This window comes from Pelobates fuscus, chromosome 6 (assembly GCF_036172605.1).
Source record: "Pelobates fuscus isolate aPelFus1 chromosome 6, aPelFus1.pri, whole genome shotgun sequence".
Lineage (NCBI taxonomy): Eukaryota > Metazoa > Chordata > Amphibia > Anura > Pelobatidae > Pelobates > Pelobates fuscus.
The window spans coordinates 136839417-136861900 of NC_086322.1; the positions used below are offsets into that span (position 1 = coordinate 136839417).

The 22484-nt window shown below is 42.1% G+C and overlaps 1 protein-coding gene across 1 annotated transcript in view; it reads left to right on the forward strand.

The window, feature by feature from the left end:
• The first annotated feature begins 4828 nt into the window (after positions 1-4828).
• Positions 4829-22484, forward strand: part of ZGRF1 (zinc finger GRF-type containing 1) — an 82489-nt gene continuing 64833 nt past the window's right edge. Inside the window, exons 1-6 of the mRNA XM_063425807.1 lie at positions 4829-4981; positions 5072-5130; positions 5214-5294; positions 6944-7003; positions 10260-10436; positions 11587-13558. Coding sequence (XP_063281877.1) covers positions 5110-5130; positions 5214-5294; positions 6944-7003; positions 10260-10436; positions 11587-13558 — 2311 coding nt within the window. The 5' untranslated portion in view covers positions 4829-4981; positions 5072-5109. The remainder of the gene's footprint in view (positions 4982-5071; positions 5131-5213; positions 5295-6943; positions 7004-10259; positions 10437-11586; positions 13559-22484) is intronic.

Sequence of the window (22484 nt, forward strand, 5' to 3'; positions counted from 1 at the left end):
TACCAGACAACCACTACAGTCGCTTCCTGGGTGCTAATGGAGTCTGACTAAGTTAAATGACCACTATAGGCACCCAGACCACTTCAGCTCAATGAAGTGGTCTGAGTGCCAGGTCCATCTAGGTTTAACCCTTTTTGCAGTAAACATAGCAGTTTCAGAGAATGTTTACATATGGGTTAAGCCAGCCTCTAGTGCCTGTCTCATTGACAGCCGCTACAGGCGCTTCCGCGATTCTCACTGTGATTTTCACAGTGAGAAGACGCCAGCGTCCATAGGAAAGCGTTTATAATGCTTTCCTATGAGACTGGCTGAATGCGCGTGTGGCTCTTGACGCACATGCGCATTCATCCGATGACAGAAGAAGAGGCGAGAGAGTCCCGGCGCTGGAAAAAAGGTAAGGGATTAACCCCTACCTCCCCCTTCAGGGCCACGGGAGTTGGACCCTGAGGGTGGGGGAACCCTCAGGGTACTATAGTGCCAGGAAAACGAGTATGTTTTCCTGGCACTATAGTGGTCCTTTAAGCGGTGCTGGACGTCCCCACGCTCTGCATAAGGACATCCAGCGTCTGTGAAAACCCTATAGGAAAGCATTGAGGCAATGCTTTCCTATAGGGAGGGCCTGACGTGCTCGCCGCACACGCGCATTAACCAGCTATCCTGCGTCAGATGACCTTAGAGGAGGTTTTTTTTTTCAACCCTATAGTGTTAGATCACACAGTTGCTATATAATAACTTGGAAAATAGACTTAGTCTGGAATTAATTCCACACTTTTGTACTATTTCTTCTCACTGTATTTTTTGGTAACACCATATTTTAGCAATCAGGATTTTTCACTAAAGTGAGAATTGTTGGGAATTTATATCTTTTTTTTTTTTTTTTGTAAACATTTTTTTTCTAATCTTCTTTTTGTTTTTTCAAAATAGAACTTGTATCTGATATGCATTGGTGAGATTCACAGGTCTCCAAACAATCAGCGTCACTTTGGGATACGCAGGTCCCTTACATGGTAAACACTTGGATCTTGCATCACATTGTAGTAGGGTAATACCACCTTATAATAACTCAGTTGGGCTAAATTTTGTTTTACATACCATATATACTCGAGACGAGTTTTTTGGAAAATTTCTGTGCTGAAAAAGCACCACTCGTCTTATACTCGAGTCAAGGTCTGTATTATGGCAACTTACATTGCCATAATACAGACCAGGACCGCCGGGCTCATTACAATCCCAGCAGTCCTGTGGGGGGCTGGCAGCGAGCTGTTACTTACCTTCACAGCAGCTCCTGTCAGCTCCCTTCACCTCCGTGCAGCTCCCCTGTCAGCTCCATTCTGCTCAGTGTAAGTCTCGCGACACCGCGGCCGTCAGTCTTGCAGACCGCAAGACTTACACTGGGAGCTGAACGGAGCTGACAGGGGAGCTGCACAGAGTGAAGGGAGCTGACAGGAACTGCTGTAAAGGTAAGTAACAGCTTGCTGCCAGCCCCCCCACTGAACAGCCAATGCCACTGGACCACCAGGGATTCACATAGCCCCCTCCCTGGCCAGGCAAAAAGCAGGGAGGGGGTACAAAAAAATAAAATGAAACAAAATAATAATAAAATAATATTAAAATAATAACAAATATTAAAATAATATTACAAAAAATATATATTAAAATAATAAAAATGCCCTCCCCCACCTAGATTACACACTACACAAACACACACACACTCTGCATCATATACACACAGAGTGTGTGTGTGTGTTTGTATGAGTGTGTGTGTGTATATAATTAATGAATGAAGTGTGCATTATATACACACACACTCATACAAACACACACACTCATACAAACACACACTGCATTCATTATATACACACACATTCTGCATTAATTATATACACACACTACACACAAACACACACACACTGTAAATAAATATTCAATTAATGTAATTTTATTGGGATCTAATTTTATTTAGAAATTTACCAGTACAGAGCTAATGGATAGATAATAAAATAGGACTCCTATGGTTGTGTCTGAATGCCTGAAAAATATAAAACCCTTGATGGGAGACAAGTATCAAAGAAGTAAAGAAATGGTATGACAAGGTTCACCTGGAGCACATTATGCATTCCAAAGTAATACCTATGTTGGCTTTCTGCGTAAGAAAAATATTACTGAACACCTGTTATTCCTGTCGAGTGAAAAAAAAAAAAGAGAGAGAGAAATTTACCAGTAGCTGCTGCATTTCCCACCCTAGTCTTATACCCGAGTCAATAAGTTTTCCCATTTTTTTGGTGGTAAAATTAGGGGCCTCGAGTATATACGGGGTACATTGCTAATAGAGGTAGGATATCCAACTGTCGAACAGCATAAATATTAACACTATAACCATCTAAACTTACGGGTCGCAGTCACACTTTCTAAGGTTTTTAAATTCCCGTTCACTTAAGGGCGTTTGTTTTTATTGTCAGTTAGGTAACAAAAAAAAGCTGAGGGCTCGCAGGACCCGTAAAATTTCAAGAAGAGACACGTAGGTCCCAATACATATATATTGCAAGTGACCCCAGCCGCTCAGCTCATGGCGGGGCGTATGCCTTACATGTAAGGCAGGCATGTGCACCTTGGTGTGGTCACTCTCTGGGCCATGCCCCAGGATGGAAGAGAAGAAGGTGAAGCGTGAATGAGAGGTAGAGCAAGAGGAGAATGTGGTATTAAAGCAGGTGCAGGTCAGCTCACCCGCCTCTCGGTGTCTCCTACTGGGGATCGTCAGGTACCTCCCCCCGCAGCAAGCCGCCCCTCCCTTCCCCCAGGTAACTGGTCTGCAACTCCTCCGTGACCATACGCGCCAGCCAGGGTGCCCATATGTCCATGTGCGTCTGATCTTGCCTGTGTACCACAGCTCTTCCATAACCCATAACTCTTCCATTTTGGTATACCAAAGGGTCCGCGGTGGGGCCGTGTACTTTTTCCAGTACAAGGGTATTATATGCTTTGCGATGTTAAGGAATGCGAATGGTCAGGGAGCATTTGTAGCGGGACATGGAGGATGTTGTGTGGTGTAGAAGATAGGGGGCTGGCCGAAAGGGTGACGTGTTATCTGTGTTTATCGCTTATTTAAAATTTTCGCCAAAAATTGTCAACATCGATAGTTATTTCAGTTTGCCTGTTTCTGTCTAAATTAGATCATTAGAAATGCTAAAATACTAAATTACAGATTTTTTGAACTAATTTGAGTGGTAGGTTGGAATAAAAATGCCCTAGAGCAAGGGTGCCAAAAAGGCAGATCCCCAGATGTTGTAGGACTACAACTCCAATGATGCTTTGCATGCCTTTAGAATAACAAGCATCATAGAAACTGTAGTTTTAAAACATCTCAGGATCTTTCTTTTGGGCACCCCTGGCATAGAGAATGGCCTAGTTGTTTCATCGGAATTTGTGGAAATATTTAATACTCGCACTTTCTAATTTGAAACATTCTAAATTCACATATGACTTTTTAGATAAACTCTAAAATGATGATTCAACTTTGCTATTGGCTATTTTTGCTATTGGCTCTGCATGAGGACACCCAGCATCAGTAAAAACCCAGAGGGCCTAATGGCTCAAAGCGCTTGCTCCTTAACACCCTCCCCCCCCCCCCCCCCCCTCCGTTTCGCAGAAGAGAGAGCTGTACTAAACCATATACTTTTAAAAATTAACCTTGTTACACCCCACTGGCTGTCAATCAGACAACCGGTCCTGTTACTTCCTGGTTGATTATCTAAGTGGAGCAAAATTCAGGCACTTGCTCAGCACACCTGCCTTGCAAAGACATATTACTGAGCTGCATTGGGAAGTCTGTAACTGAATAGTCACAGAAAGTCTGGGCTGTGTTAGAAGGGGAGGGCTTGCAAAGACTTCAGACAAGTAGTCTGCTGCTTTTGCAAGCTGCTTGTAGATATATCCCCAATAAAAAATACATATTTAAAGGAATGCATGTTTTCATTTGGGGTATATCTACTAAACAGTGATGTAAAAAACCTATATAAATATACAGTGTCCATTTAACTGTCTGTAATTTAAAGACAAACTGCAAATCGTAGGCCAAAATTCTATCATTTAGCTACAGTACTAACTGTACTATTTTAGCCTAAAATTAGCAATTTGCTACTTAACATTAACCCCTTAAGGACCAAACTTCTGGAATAAAAGGGAATCATGACATGTCAGACATGTAATGTGTCCTTAAGGGGTTAAAGGGCCACTATAGTGCCAGGAAAACAAACTAGTTTTCCTGGCACTATAGTGTTAATAGATCCCCCCCCCACCCTCATGGCCCCCCTCCCGCCGGGCTCTAGGAAGGTGTTAAACGCTTACCTTTCTCCAGCGCCGGGCTTCCTCGGCGCTGGGGACTCTCCTCCCTCTTCCAACGTCATCCGCGCGTGCATTCAATCTGTCCATAGGAAAGCATTTCTCAATGCCTTCCTACGGACGCAAGCGTCTTCTAACTGTGATTTTCACAGTGAGAATCGCGGAAGCGCCTCCAGCGGCTGTCAATGAGACAGCCACTAGAGGCTGGATTAACCCTAATGTAAACATAGCAGTTTCTCTGAAACTGCTATGTTTACAGCTGCAGGGTTAACCCTAGATGGACCTGACACCCAGACCACTATACTGTGTACCATGAATTGCTGAGTGGTCACTGACCTGAATTCAAGAAAATTTGTCTAAGAAGACTTGTTATTTTATACTAGTTTAACACACTGAGGATGCATTCTATATTTTAATATTGAATTCTCGGTGTCCATGTATTCAAAAGAGTTTACTGGAAATTTCTCACATTTTATTTCAGGCCTGGGAGACATTGACATCCTCTGAGACATTGAGATTTATTCATTAAACCAGTAAATGTAAAGAATTGACAAGGGGATTGCACATTTTGGTCAAAATAACTGAAATTAAAAATTTGTCTCATTTATATTTCACATAAGAAAAATCCATATTTATTATTTTGGTAAGTGCTAAAATCTGCTGCCCAGACCTTCTCTTGAGTTTTGGCACTTGTTAAATGTTTGCCTCTGTTTTACCTGTGATTTTGTTGCAGATGATTTGTGTGTTTACTGAGCATATGATTCTCCAGACATGGCTTGTCAAGTATTTACTGTAAGTACATATTATTATGCAGTTTTGAAATAGTTAAGTAATTTTGTTGTATTCATTATCCGTGACTTTGATTTTCATTTAAGGTTTTGTACACTCATCAAAAGACTAAGAAGTCCAAAGTTTGGCAAGATGGAATTTTGAAGATTCCACCAGGAGGATGCAGTGTGAGTCACTCTGAACATTCTGTTCTTGTGTTAAATTGTATTTTTAACACAAGTGGAGATTACTGTATAACATGATAGATACTTAATATTTATTTGTTTCAATCTTCTTCAGGGTGAATACTATTAAATGTTCTCATACATCAGTAAAACCATAACCACTACCATGGACTGTAGGCCCATTATACATGGAGCAAAGTATCCTTTAAAGGGACCCTGTAGGAACTATAACAATTCCATCTAATTGAATTGAGACACATAGCTACACTCCTTACACTCTTGGCCATTTAGTATCTTTCTATACCTTCCCTTTAGTATGTTTTCCCATACCCCCTTTAGTATTTCTCTCCACATACTCCTTTCTCTCTTTCTCTTCTTAAACTCTTCCCTTCAAGTACAATAATCAAATATAAAATCAATTTCATATTATAATAACAAATATATATGTATATATGTATATATTGATATCCATCTTTCCTAATTTTTTGTGTATCGTGGGCAGTTGGAGTTTGGAGCAGTGTGCAGCTAACTGTAGTGCCCAATTATGATACATAGTGTAGGACAGATATTCCTTGTCTCTTATAACACATCACAATAAGCTAAATGTACAGAATGGTTAAACCTTCTTTTCGCTTACAGACAGCAGAATAGTTCCCCAGAGGCATCACTGATATGTATTCCATCCAATCGCTACTGCACCTCACTTACTAAATCTTACTTTTGCTATTTTCACACTGGTACATGTCTAAGGCAACATTTAGGCTTCCACCCTGCTTTCTTGGGTGCCCCTTAAAAGAATGTCACACCAGTAGATACAATAGTTACTTTCATTTATTCTTCGGTCTTGCGTATACTAATTCTCCACCCACCTAAGAATATGCATGATAATAAGGTTAAATAAGCTTGATGGCCAGATTAGGTTAATTATTACTCTTGCGTACTCTTGCTGAACACCAGTGCATTGCGCTCTATATATTTTACATATTTGATATATAAATATATGTCTTACATGCACACATTGGTTATATCTTGTACAACATGTTCTCACTTAAAATTGTGGATTGACATGACCTACTGCTCAACCTTATGACGATGTCTTATTCCACAACAGAAATAAAGAATTACAAAAAAAAGAAGTACTTCAATGCACTACAGCGCTCTGGTGTTTTTCCTTGATAAATAGTCAAACCATTTTAGTACAGTTTGACAACTTACCTGGGTACCCCAGATGCCCATGATCCTTCCAGCCTTCTCCTGTCGGAGAAGCTGAATGTCTGTATAGTAAAAAGCAAGGCAGATTCAGGACCATGCTCATTTGCTGTGAGTGCTTAGCTGACATCCTCAACCAATGAGCATGGTCATTTATGGCCCTGTCTAGCTAACTAGATTCTCTAAAAGGAGAATACCTGAAGCAGGGCTATGGCCGCTATATATTCAACGGGATCCAGGTTAAGTGTCAAACCTTACTAAAAGGTATGACATCTTGCCATGGGATGGTGTCTGGGTACCACTGGAACTATAGCCATTACAAGGGACTCTGGTGGTTATCATTCTTGAGGTGTTCTTTTAATTATGTTTGTTTCTTTCTGTGTTTTTTTTTTTTCCCAACTAATTTTGGAACTAAGTGTGTCCTCTTTTTTCCCCCCATTCAGGCTACACTTTACACAGACAAAGGACAGCGTCTAGAAAATGTGTTTCTTAAAGATTGCCAGGTAGCTCAATATTTTATTTAATCATTCTATACAAATCGTAAAGTGCATGGTGTAATTAAAGGAATGTATCTGTTTGTCCTTATAACATACAGCTTCCCCAGTGTATATCCCAGACAATGTCCCCTTCCAAAACAACCAATACACACAATATATGGGGATGCAGCTGTAAATCTACAAAAGAAACACAAACATAGTTTAATCCTGTAAAATAAATATAAACTGCTCTGTTGGAAATGCACTCACAAGATAGAATGTTGGTATAGCAGTTCCCACCTCCTATAACCTCCGATTTAGTACCAGCACTTTATTTAGTCTACCTCAATACAAAAAGAGAGCAGCCCGGTCCTCCTTTTCCTACAGAGCACTGCAATTATGGAACAACCTCCCGCACACTTTCAAATCTTCCCCAAGCCTAAAGTCCTTTAAGAGATCCCTCTCTACAAACCTCAAAACAGAATGCACGTGTTATGGTTGATTATATATTTCCTACCTGTTCCATGTTACATTTTGTATATATTGTGTATTAATATTGTTTTTGTATTTTATTGTACCCTATTGTATCAATGCAATGTTTTGTGGACCCAGGACATAACTGAAAACAAGAGAAATCTCAATGTATCTTTCCTGGTAAAATATTTTATAAATAAATAGCATTTCTCAGTGATTCCCCTGGAATTGTTTAGGGGCGGTCCAATATCAACTTTGCCCCAGATTGCTGTCTCCACACCAGGAACAAGTGTATCAGGACCCAGATAGATCTCATATGCAGGGGAGGTGTGACACGGGCTGGTGGGATTTGCTGCAGGGGGACTACCATGGTTCGCAAACACTTACCCTGATCAGATCCGTTCAGGTGGGTGAGTATTTGGGCTGCAGCGAGGGACCAATAGAGCTATGCTGCCCTAACTTCTGCCCTAACTCATTAAAGCCCTCCTTTTGCTGCACGGCGTAGCACATCCTAATGTCGAGAAGGGGTTAAAACAGCACTATAGTTATCCACAACACTTCATCTTAATGAAGTTTTTGACAAACTGCAATGTTTACATTGCAGGGTTAACTCTTCCTGTGTGTTGTCAGCAGGGAGGACAGGTCAGCAGCTCTAAGGGAGTCTTGGCACTGGAAAAAACAGTTAAGTAAAACCGTATTTTATTTTTGCACAGGTGTGCTACTTGCATTTAAAGACATTAACACTATAGCATTAGGAATACAGATTTGTATTCCTAGCGCTGTTGTGTTCCTTTAAATCATTTTAAAACTTTATCCAAAAATAATAAATTGAGAGGGAAGAATTTGTGCAAGCACATCATGCCATATGCACATGATGAGGGTCTAATGGTGATCCTGAGTCTATAACTAATAGACATATATCACTGATTTTATTTCCAGCCTCTATTGCTAATGGCTGACTCTAAGGAGTTGCTAATAGGCAGAGCACACATACTCCCAAGGCAAAAACAACTACCTAACTCTTCTTTACAAGACGTTATTGTTGGAGTTCACCTCTATACTTAAGGGTACAGATTATGAAGGCTGCCAGAGACGGTACAACCGTACCTATAATTTTTCCTTCTGTCCAACTTTTCACAAATTTATCTGCACCAAAATCAGCTACTTGGATCAAAATGCCTTTGATCATATTTATACTAATCTGATGTGAGGGGATATGATACAAAACATTTAAATACATAAAGGGAATCAACACAGTAAAGGTGGAGACTATATTTAAAAGAAGAAAAACTACCACAACAAGAGGACATAGTCTTAAATTAGAGGGACAAAGGTTTAAAAATAATATCAGGAAGTATTACTTTACTGAGAGGGTAGTGGATGCATGGAATAGCCTTCCAGCTGAAGTGGTAGAGGTCAACACAGTGAAGGAGTTTAAGCATTTGTGGAATAGGCATAAGGCTATCCTAGATATAAGATAAGGCCAGGAACTATTTTAAAAAACTAGGCAGACAAGATGGGCCGAATGGTTCTTATCTGCCGTCACATTCTATGTTTCTGTCATTCCTTTTCCCCAATTTTCTTTTTCTACTAATACTTTTTGTCCAACCAGCTTTACCAGAGAAACAGTTCACCGTTAAAGGAGCACTATAGGGTCAGGAACACAAACATGTATTCATGACCCTATAGTGTTAAAACCACTATCTTGCCTCCCTAAAGATAGTCAAATCTTACTTGTATTCCAGTCTGAAGCTGCTGCCTCTGCCTGTAAACTTCCTCTGACATCATCAGAAGTGGTGGCCTGATCCAATCACAATGCTTCCCCATAGGATTGGCTGAGACTAACAAGGAGGCAGATCGGGGGCAGAGCCAGCACAATTCAAACACAGCCCTGGCCAATCAGCATCTCCTCATAGAGATGAATTTAATCAATGCACCTCTATGAGGAAAGTTCAGTGCCTGCATGCAGAGGGAGTAGATACTGAATGTTTGGATGCATTTTAGGCAGCCATGACCCAGGAAGGATCTCTAACAGCCATCTGAGGAGTGGCCAGTGAAGTTTTCATTAGGCTGTAATGTAAACACTGCATTTTCTCTGAAAAGACAGTGTTTACAGCAAAAAGCCTGAAGGTAATGATTCTACACTCCAGAAGAAATTCAATAAGCTGTAGTTGTTCTGGTGACTGTAGTGTCCCTTTTTAATACTGCTAAAAGTAAATCTCTTGAGTGGTAGTATTTAATGGTCTGTGCAGTAAATATCATGTCGAATTTATTGATCTTTTATTCCAGTCTATTTTGGTGTATGGGCAAAAAGAGTAACAAAATTAAATCTGCACTTTTATTTTATAAGAAGAAAAAAAAAATGGGCTATCTGAAAAAAATGTGACCATGCAAGTTAAAAACAACAGATTTGAAAAAGGCCACATTGTTCAGCCACAACATCATTTTGTATGTTGATTCCAATTAAAGTCTGCATAATTTTGCTTGAAGTGCTCGGATCCCTCATTTTCTTTTAAAAACAACAGTGTTCAAAACCATAAACAAGCATTAATGTAAACATAGGTGTGACATATTTTGTGCTGACAGGACAATTTCGCAAACGTTAACATTCTAAATGAGATGCCATCCTAACCCAAACAGTGTTAGCAACTTTAATTGTTTGTTTTACCTGTAATAATAGAGGTATATTTGTAATTCTGCTGTTTTTTTTAGTTTATATCTAGGAATCTTGACATGAGAAACATAAGTTTCATTTAGTTTTCCCCAATTCAAGGTTATTCAGTAAACATAGTTATTTTTTTCATACCAGTTAAATTCTGGGGATGACTTGGAGAGTGATCGTTATTTAATTACGGTTGAAGCAGAAGACGTTGGTGGCGTTGTGCCTCAAAATATCTCCGAAGTCAAGCAAGCTCCCCCTATAAACAGAAATGCACCGAAACCTGTTGGACTTCGTCCACCCGTGGGCTTGAAAAGAAAATTTTCTGTAAGTGTGCCTACGTGAGTAAAAAAAAACAATAAAATACTTCTGTTTAAAAGTTTTCCAATTCCAAAAAGAACATAGATGAGTAAAACTAAATCCTAGAATAATGTAAGTAACTGGAGCTCAGAAACATTTATGCAGTAAGCTGAGTCTACCTTAATACCAAGTATCCATATTTTGTAATGTTAAAGAAGGAAATTATTGCCTTTCAAGGGGTAGGTGTATACCATACCAACTTTGTAATTACAAGGTTTATAGTGCAGCAACTAACCTACATTAAAGGAATGCTCCAAGCATTATAACCACTCCAGGGTGCCCGGCGCACCCCGGGTTTGAAGTCAAACTATTGTAAAATGGTTGTGTTAGGGTGTTTGGAGTGGCCTATAACTGTAATTTGTAGGTTTGACAGGTTATAACTAGAGATGCTTACAAAGCTATAGACCAGCCTTTCAGAGTTATTAATTGGGCAGCTGGCACTCACAGTTCTGGACTCTCTACATGTGGATATACAATGCAAAACTTGAACTGAGCACTCTCTGTCCTCCCTACATAGTGAGCTAAATGGCACAAAAAATTGAGCCGAGAGATTGCAGGGCCATGATCTAAAGTTGTTTTGGTGTTCACAGTGTCCTTTTAAGTATATTTTTCCTTTCATTCATAGCAAATATATAATTTTACCCTGTAATAATTAAATGTTACACTTTGCCATCATATCAACCTGATCCATAAAGACCTTTTCCCAACAAGAAATGTCCTGCTTATTCAGAATTGGAAGCAATTTATAGTCCTGCTGTTGTTAAATGAATTGGTATTCATATTTTCAACAGGGTCCTTAGGGTGTAGGTTGATATAGTAGCAAAGGTTGTCCCTACCATTGGTCCTTAAGGGTTCAAATGTCAATTGTTACAAGCATTTGCCAGTTAATCTCAGTACCTTTGTGAATTAAAGTGAGCCAGTCTCCTTGAATACATTTATATTAATCAATAAAGCATGCAGATTAGTCTTGGTGTTTAATGTTTGTTTGTTTATATAAGTTCAAAATATTGTATTACATATCTCTGTGTTTTTCTGGTTTGCACCAGAATTCTGTATAATTTCATATTTATTTTTTTTTTGTAATGTAGTGTAAGCTCACTCATTTATCTTTTGCTAGGGCTTCCAGGGACCACGGGGAGTTCAAAAGAAGGCATCTCTGGAAATGGAACATTCATTAAAGCCTTCAACCCAAACTCTAGTAGAAGAGTGCTCCAATTTGCCTTCTCAGTTGTATACTACATCTCCTCTCTTTGCCTCTCACTACAGGAAAACAGGAGAAACCAACATAGGAACACCTTGTGATGTTTTGAATACAATGACTTTAACTAGTGGTAAACAAAATCCAGCAGGTAATTTTTTGCTGACCAACAGCTACTCAAGCTTTCAAAACAAAGTTAGAGATAAAGTTGCTGACACAAACAAAGGAGAAACTATTACACAAAATATAAGAAGTACAGCACAGATATTATCGCTGTTAAGGTGCCAGCCTGAGGAAAACGGCGTAGAGAGATCTGTTAAACCTAATGCGCAACAATCTGCTAAATGCAACACTGAGGTTCTTAATTATGAAATATCATCAATGAAACCTATACCTGTAATAAGTAAATGGGATATCTACCTAGACAAATCGCAGTCCTCCAACACTGTAGAGAGTACTCAAAAGAGTGTTCATTTACCTGACCTACCAGATAGCCCAGACAACAGCTTTTCCTTAAGTCTGAATTACATTGTTGATTCAAACAATGGACAGACCCCATTACAAACCGGCACAAATGGTGGTCCGTACAGCTTACTAAAAACAGACAGACCAGTAGAAAAAAGTGTATTAAATAATATCCAGCTATCTGCACATCTGCAAACAGAAAAACGTCCTGTGCCAACCATAGACTTACAGCAAGGTTTCAAATATTCTCAAGCTAAAACATTCATGAGTGAATATGAAAGCTCTGCAGATGGAATGGCAAACACCATGACATATTCTAATGTTCCAAATACAGAAATAACCTCTCATGACGAACCTTCTCACTGTAGAATGTTTGTTCAAGATTGCTCTAGCAGTGAAGGGACTACAACAGATAGAGCTGAGACCTCTTGTTCTCCAGCTAAGGCTGAACATCAAAAATTGAATTTACAGCAAAAAATGGAATATGAGGAGTTCTCAGAGGTCTCATTTAACCTAATGGACAGCTTTGATTTTGAAAGCTCTGATGAAGATTCAAAGGAGAAAAAACTTTCCACTCAAAGTTCTTCTCACTTTCCAGAGGGACGTATGGATATTCACAAAGGTGAACCAGAAAGACTTCTCCCTGGTGATGCTTCTGAAAAGGTGGATGGTGAGAAAAACGTATGTGCAAGGTTGCATTTAACTATCCAAGATGGAGAAACTGCAGACAACAAAGATAAAAAGTGTCCAATATCTGAAGATGTTTGTGGTGAGGGGAATGTTAACAAGACCTGTGAGCAAGACATGTTATCACTCATGGCTGTGGATATGAATTTGTCTTTTATGTCTGATATCAATATAATCACTGAGAGCCCCAACAAAGAGTCAGATAGCAGCACTAAAGGGACCTTTGAATCTATCAGACACTGCCTCCTTACATCTTCTAATGGTTGTGAGTCTGACCTTAAGGAAGACATGCATGGTGGGACACAGATGACTATGGTTTCCAGTAATTTGAAACCAACAACAGAAATCATAGATACCGTGTCAAAAGACAGCACTTTACTTCCATACAAAGAACAGGTTGAAAACCAAATGGGAATATGTGAGAATGTCTCTGGGTCAGCAAAATCTTTACAGCAAGAATCACCACTTAACAGCAATGATTATGTATTACAGGATGTTCTAGAGACCCCTCAATCTCCCACTCTAGCAAATAATAATCCACATATTGAAGGGGACGTTTGCGAAGAAGCAAACACTGACTTGCCTGAGCTCCCACAATCTGAAGACAGTCTCTCTCTTCTGAGAACTCTCACAAAACACAGCACTGCACTAGAAAGTCTGAGCATTTTGCATGGGAAATGCCTGTCTCAGACAAAAGAGATTGCAAGAAAGACATGTACACAGATCAGAGAAGAGGAAGGTTAGAATTACACTTTTTTTTTCTTTTGTTAAATTTGAATATATTTACACATTAGGTGGGACTAGACCTGATTTTGTCAATTTCTTCCTTTAATTTTATGTTTGGTACTTTGTATTCTGGAATGCTTCACTACCAGTGAGGCATGTGTTCGTGAAAGATTTAGCTAAAGGTACACATACAGGAGGAAGGAATAGCCACAGATAACACAGTTCTATAGAGCAGTGTTTCCCAACCCAGTCCTCAAGGCACACCTACCAGTCCAGGATTTAGGGGTGACCCAGTTGTGTCTAAGGTGTTTTTTCTTTTTTTTCTAAAAACACCTTAGACAAAACTGGGTAATCCTTAAATCCTGGACTGGTAGGTGTGCCTTGAGGACTGGGTTGGGAAACACTGTTATAGAGTACACCATAGTACTACAGTGCTTCTTGCTTTTAAAAAAAAATCCTAAATCACTAAGCCAAGTTAGGAATTTGCAAGTGTCAAATATTTACTAACTTTAACAAATACCTTAAAAAAGTAGTGGTGGTGCCCAACATTTTAACACGTTAAACACCACAATAATGTTTGCTTTCTGAAAAGGCGGTGTTTACAGTGCTACAGCCTGCAGAGACAGGCTATAGACTCCAGAACAACTACATTAAGCTGTAGCAGTTTTGGTGACTATAGTGTCCCTTTAAATATAGATATTAAGGAAATATAATATTCAAATCATGAGTAGTAATTGTTCCATTTAAACATATGAGGGGAACCTCAGCCTAGTGATACAATTTAAAGATCAAAAACTTCATAATAAAATCTGTTGTTTTTTTTTTTTATTAAACACTACAAGCACCATAACAACATCCACACACTGTAGTAGCTTTTTTTTTGCCATGAGAGCCCTGGCACCTTCCTAATGTGAGTAGTCCAACTGTTTTATTAAAGTTTGACTTCTTACCTGGGGCCTGATCCCTGCCTTCGCTATAGACTACTGGAGAGCTGGAAGCTATCTCTCTGTTTCTAAGCAAAGCAATGCATGGCTTAGCACATCGGATGAGAGTGATCAGCTGATTATGGTTGTGGTGTTTTGAGTGCTCCTAAATACACCACCTGACAGCTTCAAATCTAAAATATATTTTCTAAAGTGCTTTTACTCTCCTGTGTATTTTGCTTCCTGTTGCTGCAATGTTGTGCACCAAGAGCATCAAGCGTATTTGTAAGTATGTATATGTGCGTGTATTTATTCTTTTTGTTTAGTTTTTTTTAATTCATTATGCAATGAAAATGGCAGTGAACTTAACCCTGGTGTTTCCCTTTAAAGGCAAAGGACTTTATAAAAAAACAAAAAGGTATTTCTTCTGTTTTTACTCTCTATTGTGGACCAGTGTTCTGCACCAGGGATGTCAAACTCATTTACTATGGATGGAAGAAAGTAAATTAAATATATCAAAAGTGTGTGCATGTCTTCACTATATACTAAATTGTTTTGAATTGAATTGCAAAATTTAGTCTAAAATAATCAAACTATACTTGCCTAAGTTTTGCCATTCGATTTTCAATAAATCTTTTTATATCTATTAGAAATTGACTTTCTCACCCCTCTGGGTGGTATTTTGTGTATTCCTCATACTCCGGTTTATACCAGAGGCCTGCGGGTCTGAGGTTTTTGCTGAAGAAGCTCTCCCAGCGTTCTAGCTCATTTCAGTCCTTGGTATTTGTGATGGAGCTCCCTGTACCCTGGCTGGATAGCTCTGCCAGGATCGCTTTCTAGCAGGAACCAGGAAACCTGAAATGCTTTTGCCCCAGTCGCCGTAGCTTGACTGGGGTCCTCTAGAACATTTCCACCCGATCAGGCTGCAGCTCTCCTGACAGGCAGGTATCGTCCCCTGCTGCCCTTCTTCCAGGTCCCATCTGCACCATCCACCTCTGCCTGCAATGTGATTTTCTATTGCCTTTAGAAAGGCATTTGCCGCTATTAGGCCTGACTCTTTTGATTTATCCTAGGGCTTGAGAGATTTTGCAGCCAGCCAACAGGTACAGCTACTCTACGGCTGGGATCCCTAAAAATCCACACAGGACACCGTTCGAAAAGGAACTAACATACAAAACTTTTTTTTTCTTGGGACTGGCCCATATGCTCCTTACATGTAACTTATGGTGACTACTAAATAAAAATACAAATAATCAAAACATATCAAAAACATACTGGGAAATATAATAACACAATGACATTTCTACAACGGGGTGGGGAAGTCAATAACCAACACAAAATATCTCTCCTGCCTGCAGACTTAGCAATATGCATATCTACCTATATATGCAAATTAGCAAGCTTTGCTATTCAGGTAGTACATATATGCATCGTTTCCACTGAGCGGATCGGTTCGGGTCAGTACAGTTTGGAAGGTTTAGAATGGTCCAGCCCATTCTGGTGAGCGTGCAAGTCAGACTTTTAGGGGCCATGCGGGGTTTATAAAAAATGCTCTTCCGGTCCACCAATCAATGGATTGTATAGTAGCTCCGCCCTAACCGAACCGTTCCATTTCCTATAGCCCTACATCTGAAGCAGGACCCTGAATGGATCGGTACGGTTCGCTTATATGGACCACTTTCATAATGGAAACGCCCAAAATAGTGAACCGTACCGAACCGATCCGCTCAGTGGAAACAAGGCATTAGTTGTTGCTACCAACTGAGGTCACTATACAGGCTCCATAGCCAAATCCACTTAGTTAGTACCAAGCATCAGCAGGACAGGAGAGCACAGAAAACAATTAACAATATACAAACACAGAAAAGAAAACGAGACAGCTGCAGACCAGCACGGACGCATCGAGCATCGCTCCGTGCAAAAACGAGCAATAACCCGACTTAAGGGCAGAAAGCAGCCACTTACCTTTCCTAAACTAGACTCATAAGGCGAGGCGACAAATATGGGCAAGAAAACCAAAAAACCACGGCCGGAAAAAACGCCGCTCAGCCACGATATCGGCGAACTCCTGCGGAACTCGCAGAAGGCCGCATGGGAGAAGATGGCGCTGGGTGAGGACGGATACTCCGACTCATCGGGAGACTTTTACCCAGACCCAGAAGCCGGCGCATCGCTCAACCAGCCCACAGGGCGCAAAACCAAAACCTCCCAGGCAGGAGAACCGGTCACAGCAGCCCTGCTGACGAAAATGTTTATGGAGCTAAGACAAGATCTGGCGGCCGACCGAGCTCACTTCAAAGAGGCCATGGAGGGGGCCACCACAAGACTCACCCACTTGGAAACCAAAACTACCTCCCAAGACAAACGTATAACCACCCTGGAACACAGACTGTCCGACCTCCATAAGCAACAAATCGGCACAGCAGAGAAGGTGGAGGCCTTAGAGGACCACAGAAGGAGACTCAATTTGAAGGTTAGAGGGGTGCCTGACGATATAGGGCTAACAGACCTCCCACACTATATGAGGCGCCTGGTAGCAACACTACTGCAACACAAACAGGCAAAACTGCTTAAGACAGATGGACTGTTCCGTCTGCCCAAGCCGACCAACGCACCCTCTACCGCCACGGCTGATATAATTGTACGATTTCAATCCCACCAGGACAAGGCCGCAGTCCTAGCAGCGACCCGAGGGAAAACCCTTTAACATTCGAGGACTCTCAACTACTACTGTTTCCAGACCTAACGAGAAGCACCCTAAGCTGGCGCAAATCGCTGCAACCAAGCCTACAACAGCTGAGATCCAACAACATTCAGTATCGCTGGGGAACACCAAGGCTCATCACCTTCACATTCCAAGGGACTATCTTTCGGGCGAGAAGCCCACAAGAGCTGGACACTCATCTGAACCAACTAGGCCTGACGGTCACACGACCAGAGCCCACGACCACCATGTCCAGGCGGGACCCCACCGCGACAAAATAATTTATACCCAGAGCATCTCGACGCACCACGCAAGCAGGGGACACAACCTGAAAGCCACCAAATGACCATCTCTCCATCCCTTAGGATGCCCTAGACTCCGCCACTAAAACCCGTGACTATACTCACCTATATTCACCAAGTTATATTGTTGTAATGTTGCTCGTTTTCATTTTTTCGTTTTCATTTTATGCTAGACAGACTCTTCTCTGGCGTTCTGTCACCAAGAGTGTAACCATGGTTCATCTGCGCACCCAGACATACCAGAGAGGGCAGATGCTCCATAATATTAACATCTCAGGGATCATCACGCAGCCACAGAGAAAGTGCCCACATATAGAGAGGCCCCAAGTCAGAGAGATCTGATGAGGCACAAGCTCCGATACACCCCCCCCCTCCTTATACCCCTTATGTCAGAACATAGGATAACTCAATTTCATAAATCCCTGGAGGGGGTCCCCCCTCCCCTTGCGCACTTAAATACTCAAAATTTATAATGCCCATATTTTGCCTTTACCTTACTTTGGTGCTCAATAGATTGTCATTATACTGTACTACAATGTTGTCCTACTTGTTTTAAAAAATGAAAACCCACTCAGCATGTGACAGTGATCCAACTACTAATTACATATGTATTGTTAAATGTGACCTTTTAGGGCGATAGCCCACATATTGTAACGTATTGCCTTAATAACATGCTGAGTGATCAAAAATAAAGAATTAAAAAAAAAAAACAATATACAAACACATTATAAACACCCTGCACCTATAATGGGAAATGGGTGACTTAGACATAGGATCAACTTGGGAACCTTTGTAAAGTGTCTTTCTGGTCCAAGTGATGGTGACTACTGTCACAGTATTTGTCCACCTTATCATGCACTTTTTTTCTTGATGTTCTGGTCGATGAACATTGCCACATCCACTACCCCTGCAGTGTTCCATTTCTTTTTTTACCATCAAAATGTCATGTTGGTTGGCAAGTACTTGATTGTCTTTCTGGATCTGGAAGCCCCACAGGATGTTAACCCTGTCATTCTCAACTATTTTCGGTGGTATTGCCTATGTGGACTTAGGCAGATCCAGCCTGTATTCTGTGCAGATGTTTTGAAACCCAATCCCAGGAAATTGGTTGTAGCTCTCAGGTTATGCTGTCCCTGATAACATCTTGCACCCTGCTACTATGTTCTGGATTTTCTCAAAGTCATTTTTGCACAATCTGCATCTTGAGGTCTGTGTGGCGTGGTGGACCCCTGCTACTCTTGTCTGGTACGGATTATCTGTTCCTGTGTAGGGTTAGTCCCTCAATGCTCTCTTTCAATCCTGCTTTTTACAACCATTGGTAGGATTTTGTAATGTGAGCCACATCCTCTATCTGCTATTGGTACATATCCCATGGAGTGCTTAGTCTTGCCATGGAACTTTCCCCCTTTTCTGCATCCTCTATCTGTTGTAATCTCAGACATTCCTTTAGCAATTGATCTTTAGGAGCCATCTTCGTGATGTACTTGTCGCTGTTCCGTGCTTTTTATCCAGGAAAGGGGCCCTGACATTTATCAGGAACCAACCTCCTTCCTTCCTTCTGGCTGGTTTATTTCTATGTTTAATACCAATTTGCAGTGATTAGGGAATGGAGTTTGGAGATCATTAGCAATATCCCTGCTGTTACCTTGTGGATTTGACCTCAACACTTCCTCCTAGAGAGTCACCATGCTACTTCAAACTGCAAACAGAGCCAGGAAAGCGGGCAGTGCTACCATAGCAGGAAGGAACAATCCATTCAGATGCAGTCAGTGATGTTAAATATAACTGATTACATGCCACTCATGTAAACCGTGCACCAGGAGGACATACCAGGAATGTCCAAAGGCCTAACCATGTATATGACAAAATTGATAGAATTTACAATGCTAATATACTGCTACCTGGGGATAAAAAGGCAAAACAAAGTAAATAATCAACCCCCGATTAATAGAAGAAAAAGTGTCAATCCAGACTGTAACTATCCTTTAAACAAGATGTAATACTTAGATATGAGTACCAGATGGAGCCAAATACAAAGGCTTTAGGTCAGGTCAGGGGTCCAAGTAGTGCAAGTATGCTAAGGTAAAAGGTACAAGGTATCTCACACTGTCGGATATAAAGGTATCCAGTGTCCAAAGTGCACAGGAATGTGACAATAAGCTTAATAATTGTATAGTCATAGTAACATATATATATATATATATATATATATATATATATATATATATATATATATAGTGTTTAAGTAGAGATTGTAGCCGTATTAGTCCAGTGATGTAGATGTAAAAAACAGATAAAATTCGTATCTTGTAATACCTTTTTTTTATTGGACTAACAGAATTTTTTAATGACAAGCTTTCGGGAGAACCTCCCTTTCTCAAGTCTGAAGCATTTCTGAGCAAGACGACACATAGAATTCAAAGTTGAGTTGTGATACAGGGGTTAGTCCAATAAAAAAGGTATTACAAGATACGAATTTTATATATATATATATATATATATATATATATATATATATATATATATATACATATATATATACATATATATATACATACACACACTGAACAAAATAATCAACGCAACACTTTTGTTTTTGCCCCCATTTTTCATGAGCTGAAGATCTGGGGCGGCTGCCCAGCATCCCTGTAGGTCTGGTGCAGAGACCTCGGTCCCATCTGCACCATCCGCTCCAGGTGTCCTGTCTGCGGCTAACAGGCACCGCTGCCGGGGAGTTGGACCGGCTGTCCCCACTCCCATGAGCTCCCACTGAGGCTGGGAAAAGGGACCAGCTGTCTCCTCTCCCGGTATCTCCGGCTGCCGCTGGGTAGAGAGACTGGTTGTCCCATCTCCCTGTAAAGTATGCTGCCGCTAGGGAGTAGGACCAACTGTCCTCCCTCCTGGTACTTCCAGCTGTGGTTGGGAAGGGGGACCGGTTGTCCTCCCTTCCCGTGAGATTAGCTGCTGTTGGGGATCTGGACCAGCTGCCCAGCATCCCTGTAGGGCTGGTGTAGAGACCTCTGTCCCATCTGCACCGGCCAACTGGATGTTCTCCCAGGACCAGTCTATGAAGTTTCATATTTCTGGAGCTGGTTGGGGAGCAGGGGTTACTGCAGTCAAGAGTGTGGCAAGTCTGGGTCAGATGCCCAGTGTTCCTGCTCTCCCAGTACAGAGACCACGGTCCCATCTGCCCCCTCCACTCCAGGTGTCCTGTCTCCCTGCAGGATATACGGTGGCCAAACCGAACTGAGCAGGCGTTGGTAATCTTGCTCCAGCTCCTATTCCATGGTGGCCAGATGGATCAGGTCTGGCCCTAGGTCGCCAGCTCAAGGAAGATCCAGCAGGGCTTCCCTGGTACTGTGGATTTCCCAAAGCCGAAATTCTGCCCAGATGCCAAAGTGAATGTGTTTCTCAAAGGCCTCCCACAATAAGCCTCTGGCATACTGTCTTCAGCCCTCCACGGGTTGCGTTGAGCTGCACACGACCCCAGTGCCTGGTAAGCATGGTCTAGGAACAGCTCATTCAAGACCAGGCCCTCTAGCCCAGTAACCCACTCCTCTAGGGGCTGCACTCCCAGGAGAGGCAGCCGTACAGCTCTTAGTACCTGAAGTTGTTGCCCTTCGCTTGGAAGACTCTCTCTCTGCCACCAGTGCACATCCTCCAGGGCCTCTTGCCAAAGCTCCTTCCAAGTGGCATCTCTCCAGTCCTGTAGGCTCTCTTCGGATACAGGGCCCTTTGTTTGAGCCAAGTTGCACTGCAATCTCCAGAGGAACTCCTCCTTATATGGGGACGCTGCCCTGGGGCTAGCTCGCTCCATGCTCCTGAGTTCCTCTGCAGACAGAGACGCTGCACGAATGCTAGCACTGTCCCTCTATTTGTAATCCACGATTCCGGTGTCTCCAGGATGCTTCTCTACTCGCTAAGAAGCCATCCCACCGCTGCCACCAGATGTTGCGGACCGCCTGGTACCCCGACTGGGTACCTCCGGCAATCGCGCTTCTTAGTTGTCATCAAATACCATAAGCACCGCACCGGACACCATAAGCACCATAGTCCTTCTAGCCGCCGCAGCTTGATCCAGCTCCCAGTGGGAAGACCTCTCCTCCAAGCTGAAAAGCAATCCAAAGAGCAGTATAGCAAGTGATTATAGCAGGTATAGCTTTCCTCCAAAGACATTAGTCGAGACTGAATGCTGGGGGTATTCTGTTTAAACCAGCCAAATTGCCCACTTATATACAGAATCTGAGCACAGTGACATGCCCCCAAACACACCCGTAAACACACCCACAATGTCCCATAAAATACAGTGTCACTGTGACTCCGCATAAAATACAAAATATTAAAAACACCTGCCCACAAACGATGCAAAAACCGACGGCACTCCACAACAGGCTCCGCACCAGCAGGCTGGAAACCGCAAAATGGCGACCACAATCCTCAACACGGAGCCTGCAGAAACTCAGCCCCTTCATGTACGCCTGGATGCTCTGCTGAATAGTTTTTGGGAAAAACTGGAGCAGCGGCGTTTACACCAAACCCCCAACCAAGCTGCAGTAGTGGGGAAGCGGGAGACTGCGAGCCGGAGAGGGCAGATCCCGGACATAGCCGCCAATTCTTCAATGGCGGAGTGCCCTTCTAGGCAGAGGCCCAACAGGAGATTCTCTCCAAACCACCGACCACACCGCAGGAGGGTCGCCCGCCGCCGGCGGCGGAGAACCACCAGATCCCTCCACAGCGCCCATAAAGGGAAAGACCCGGCCCAGAGAGGTACCCGAGTCTGTGGACACGAGGTGGGGGCCCAACGTAAAGCCTGGAGCTGGGGAGAAGCTTCTCACCGCACTCAACCCCTCTGCACGCTTACCCCACGGCCTGACGTCTATCTCACTACACTGCCGAACAACCGACCATCCATCCGTCCGACACCTGCCTTGATCCTGACCGGCATCGGCTGAATGCTACCAAGGACTCGGACAGAATAGGCCAGTGCTACCATTCCCAGCGACACAGCAA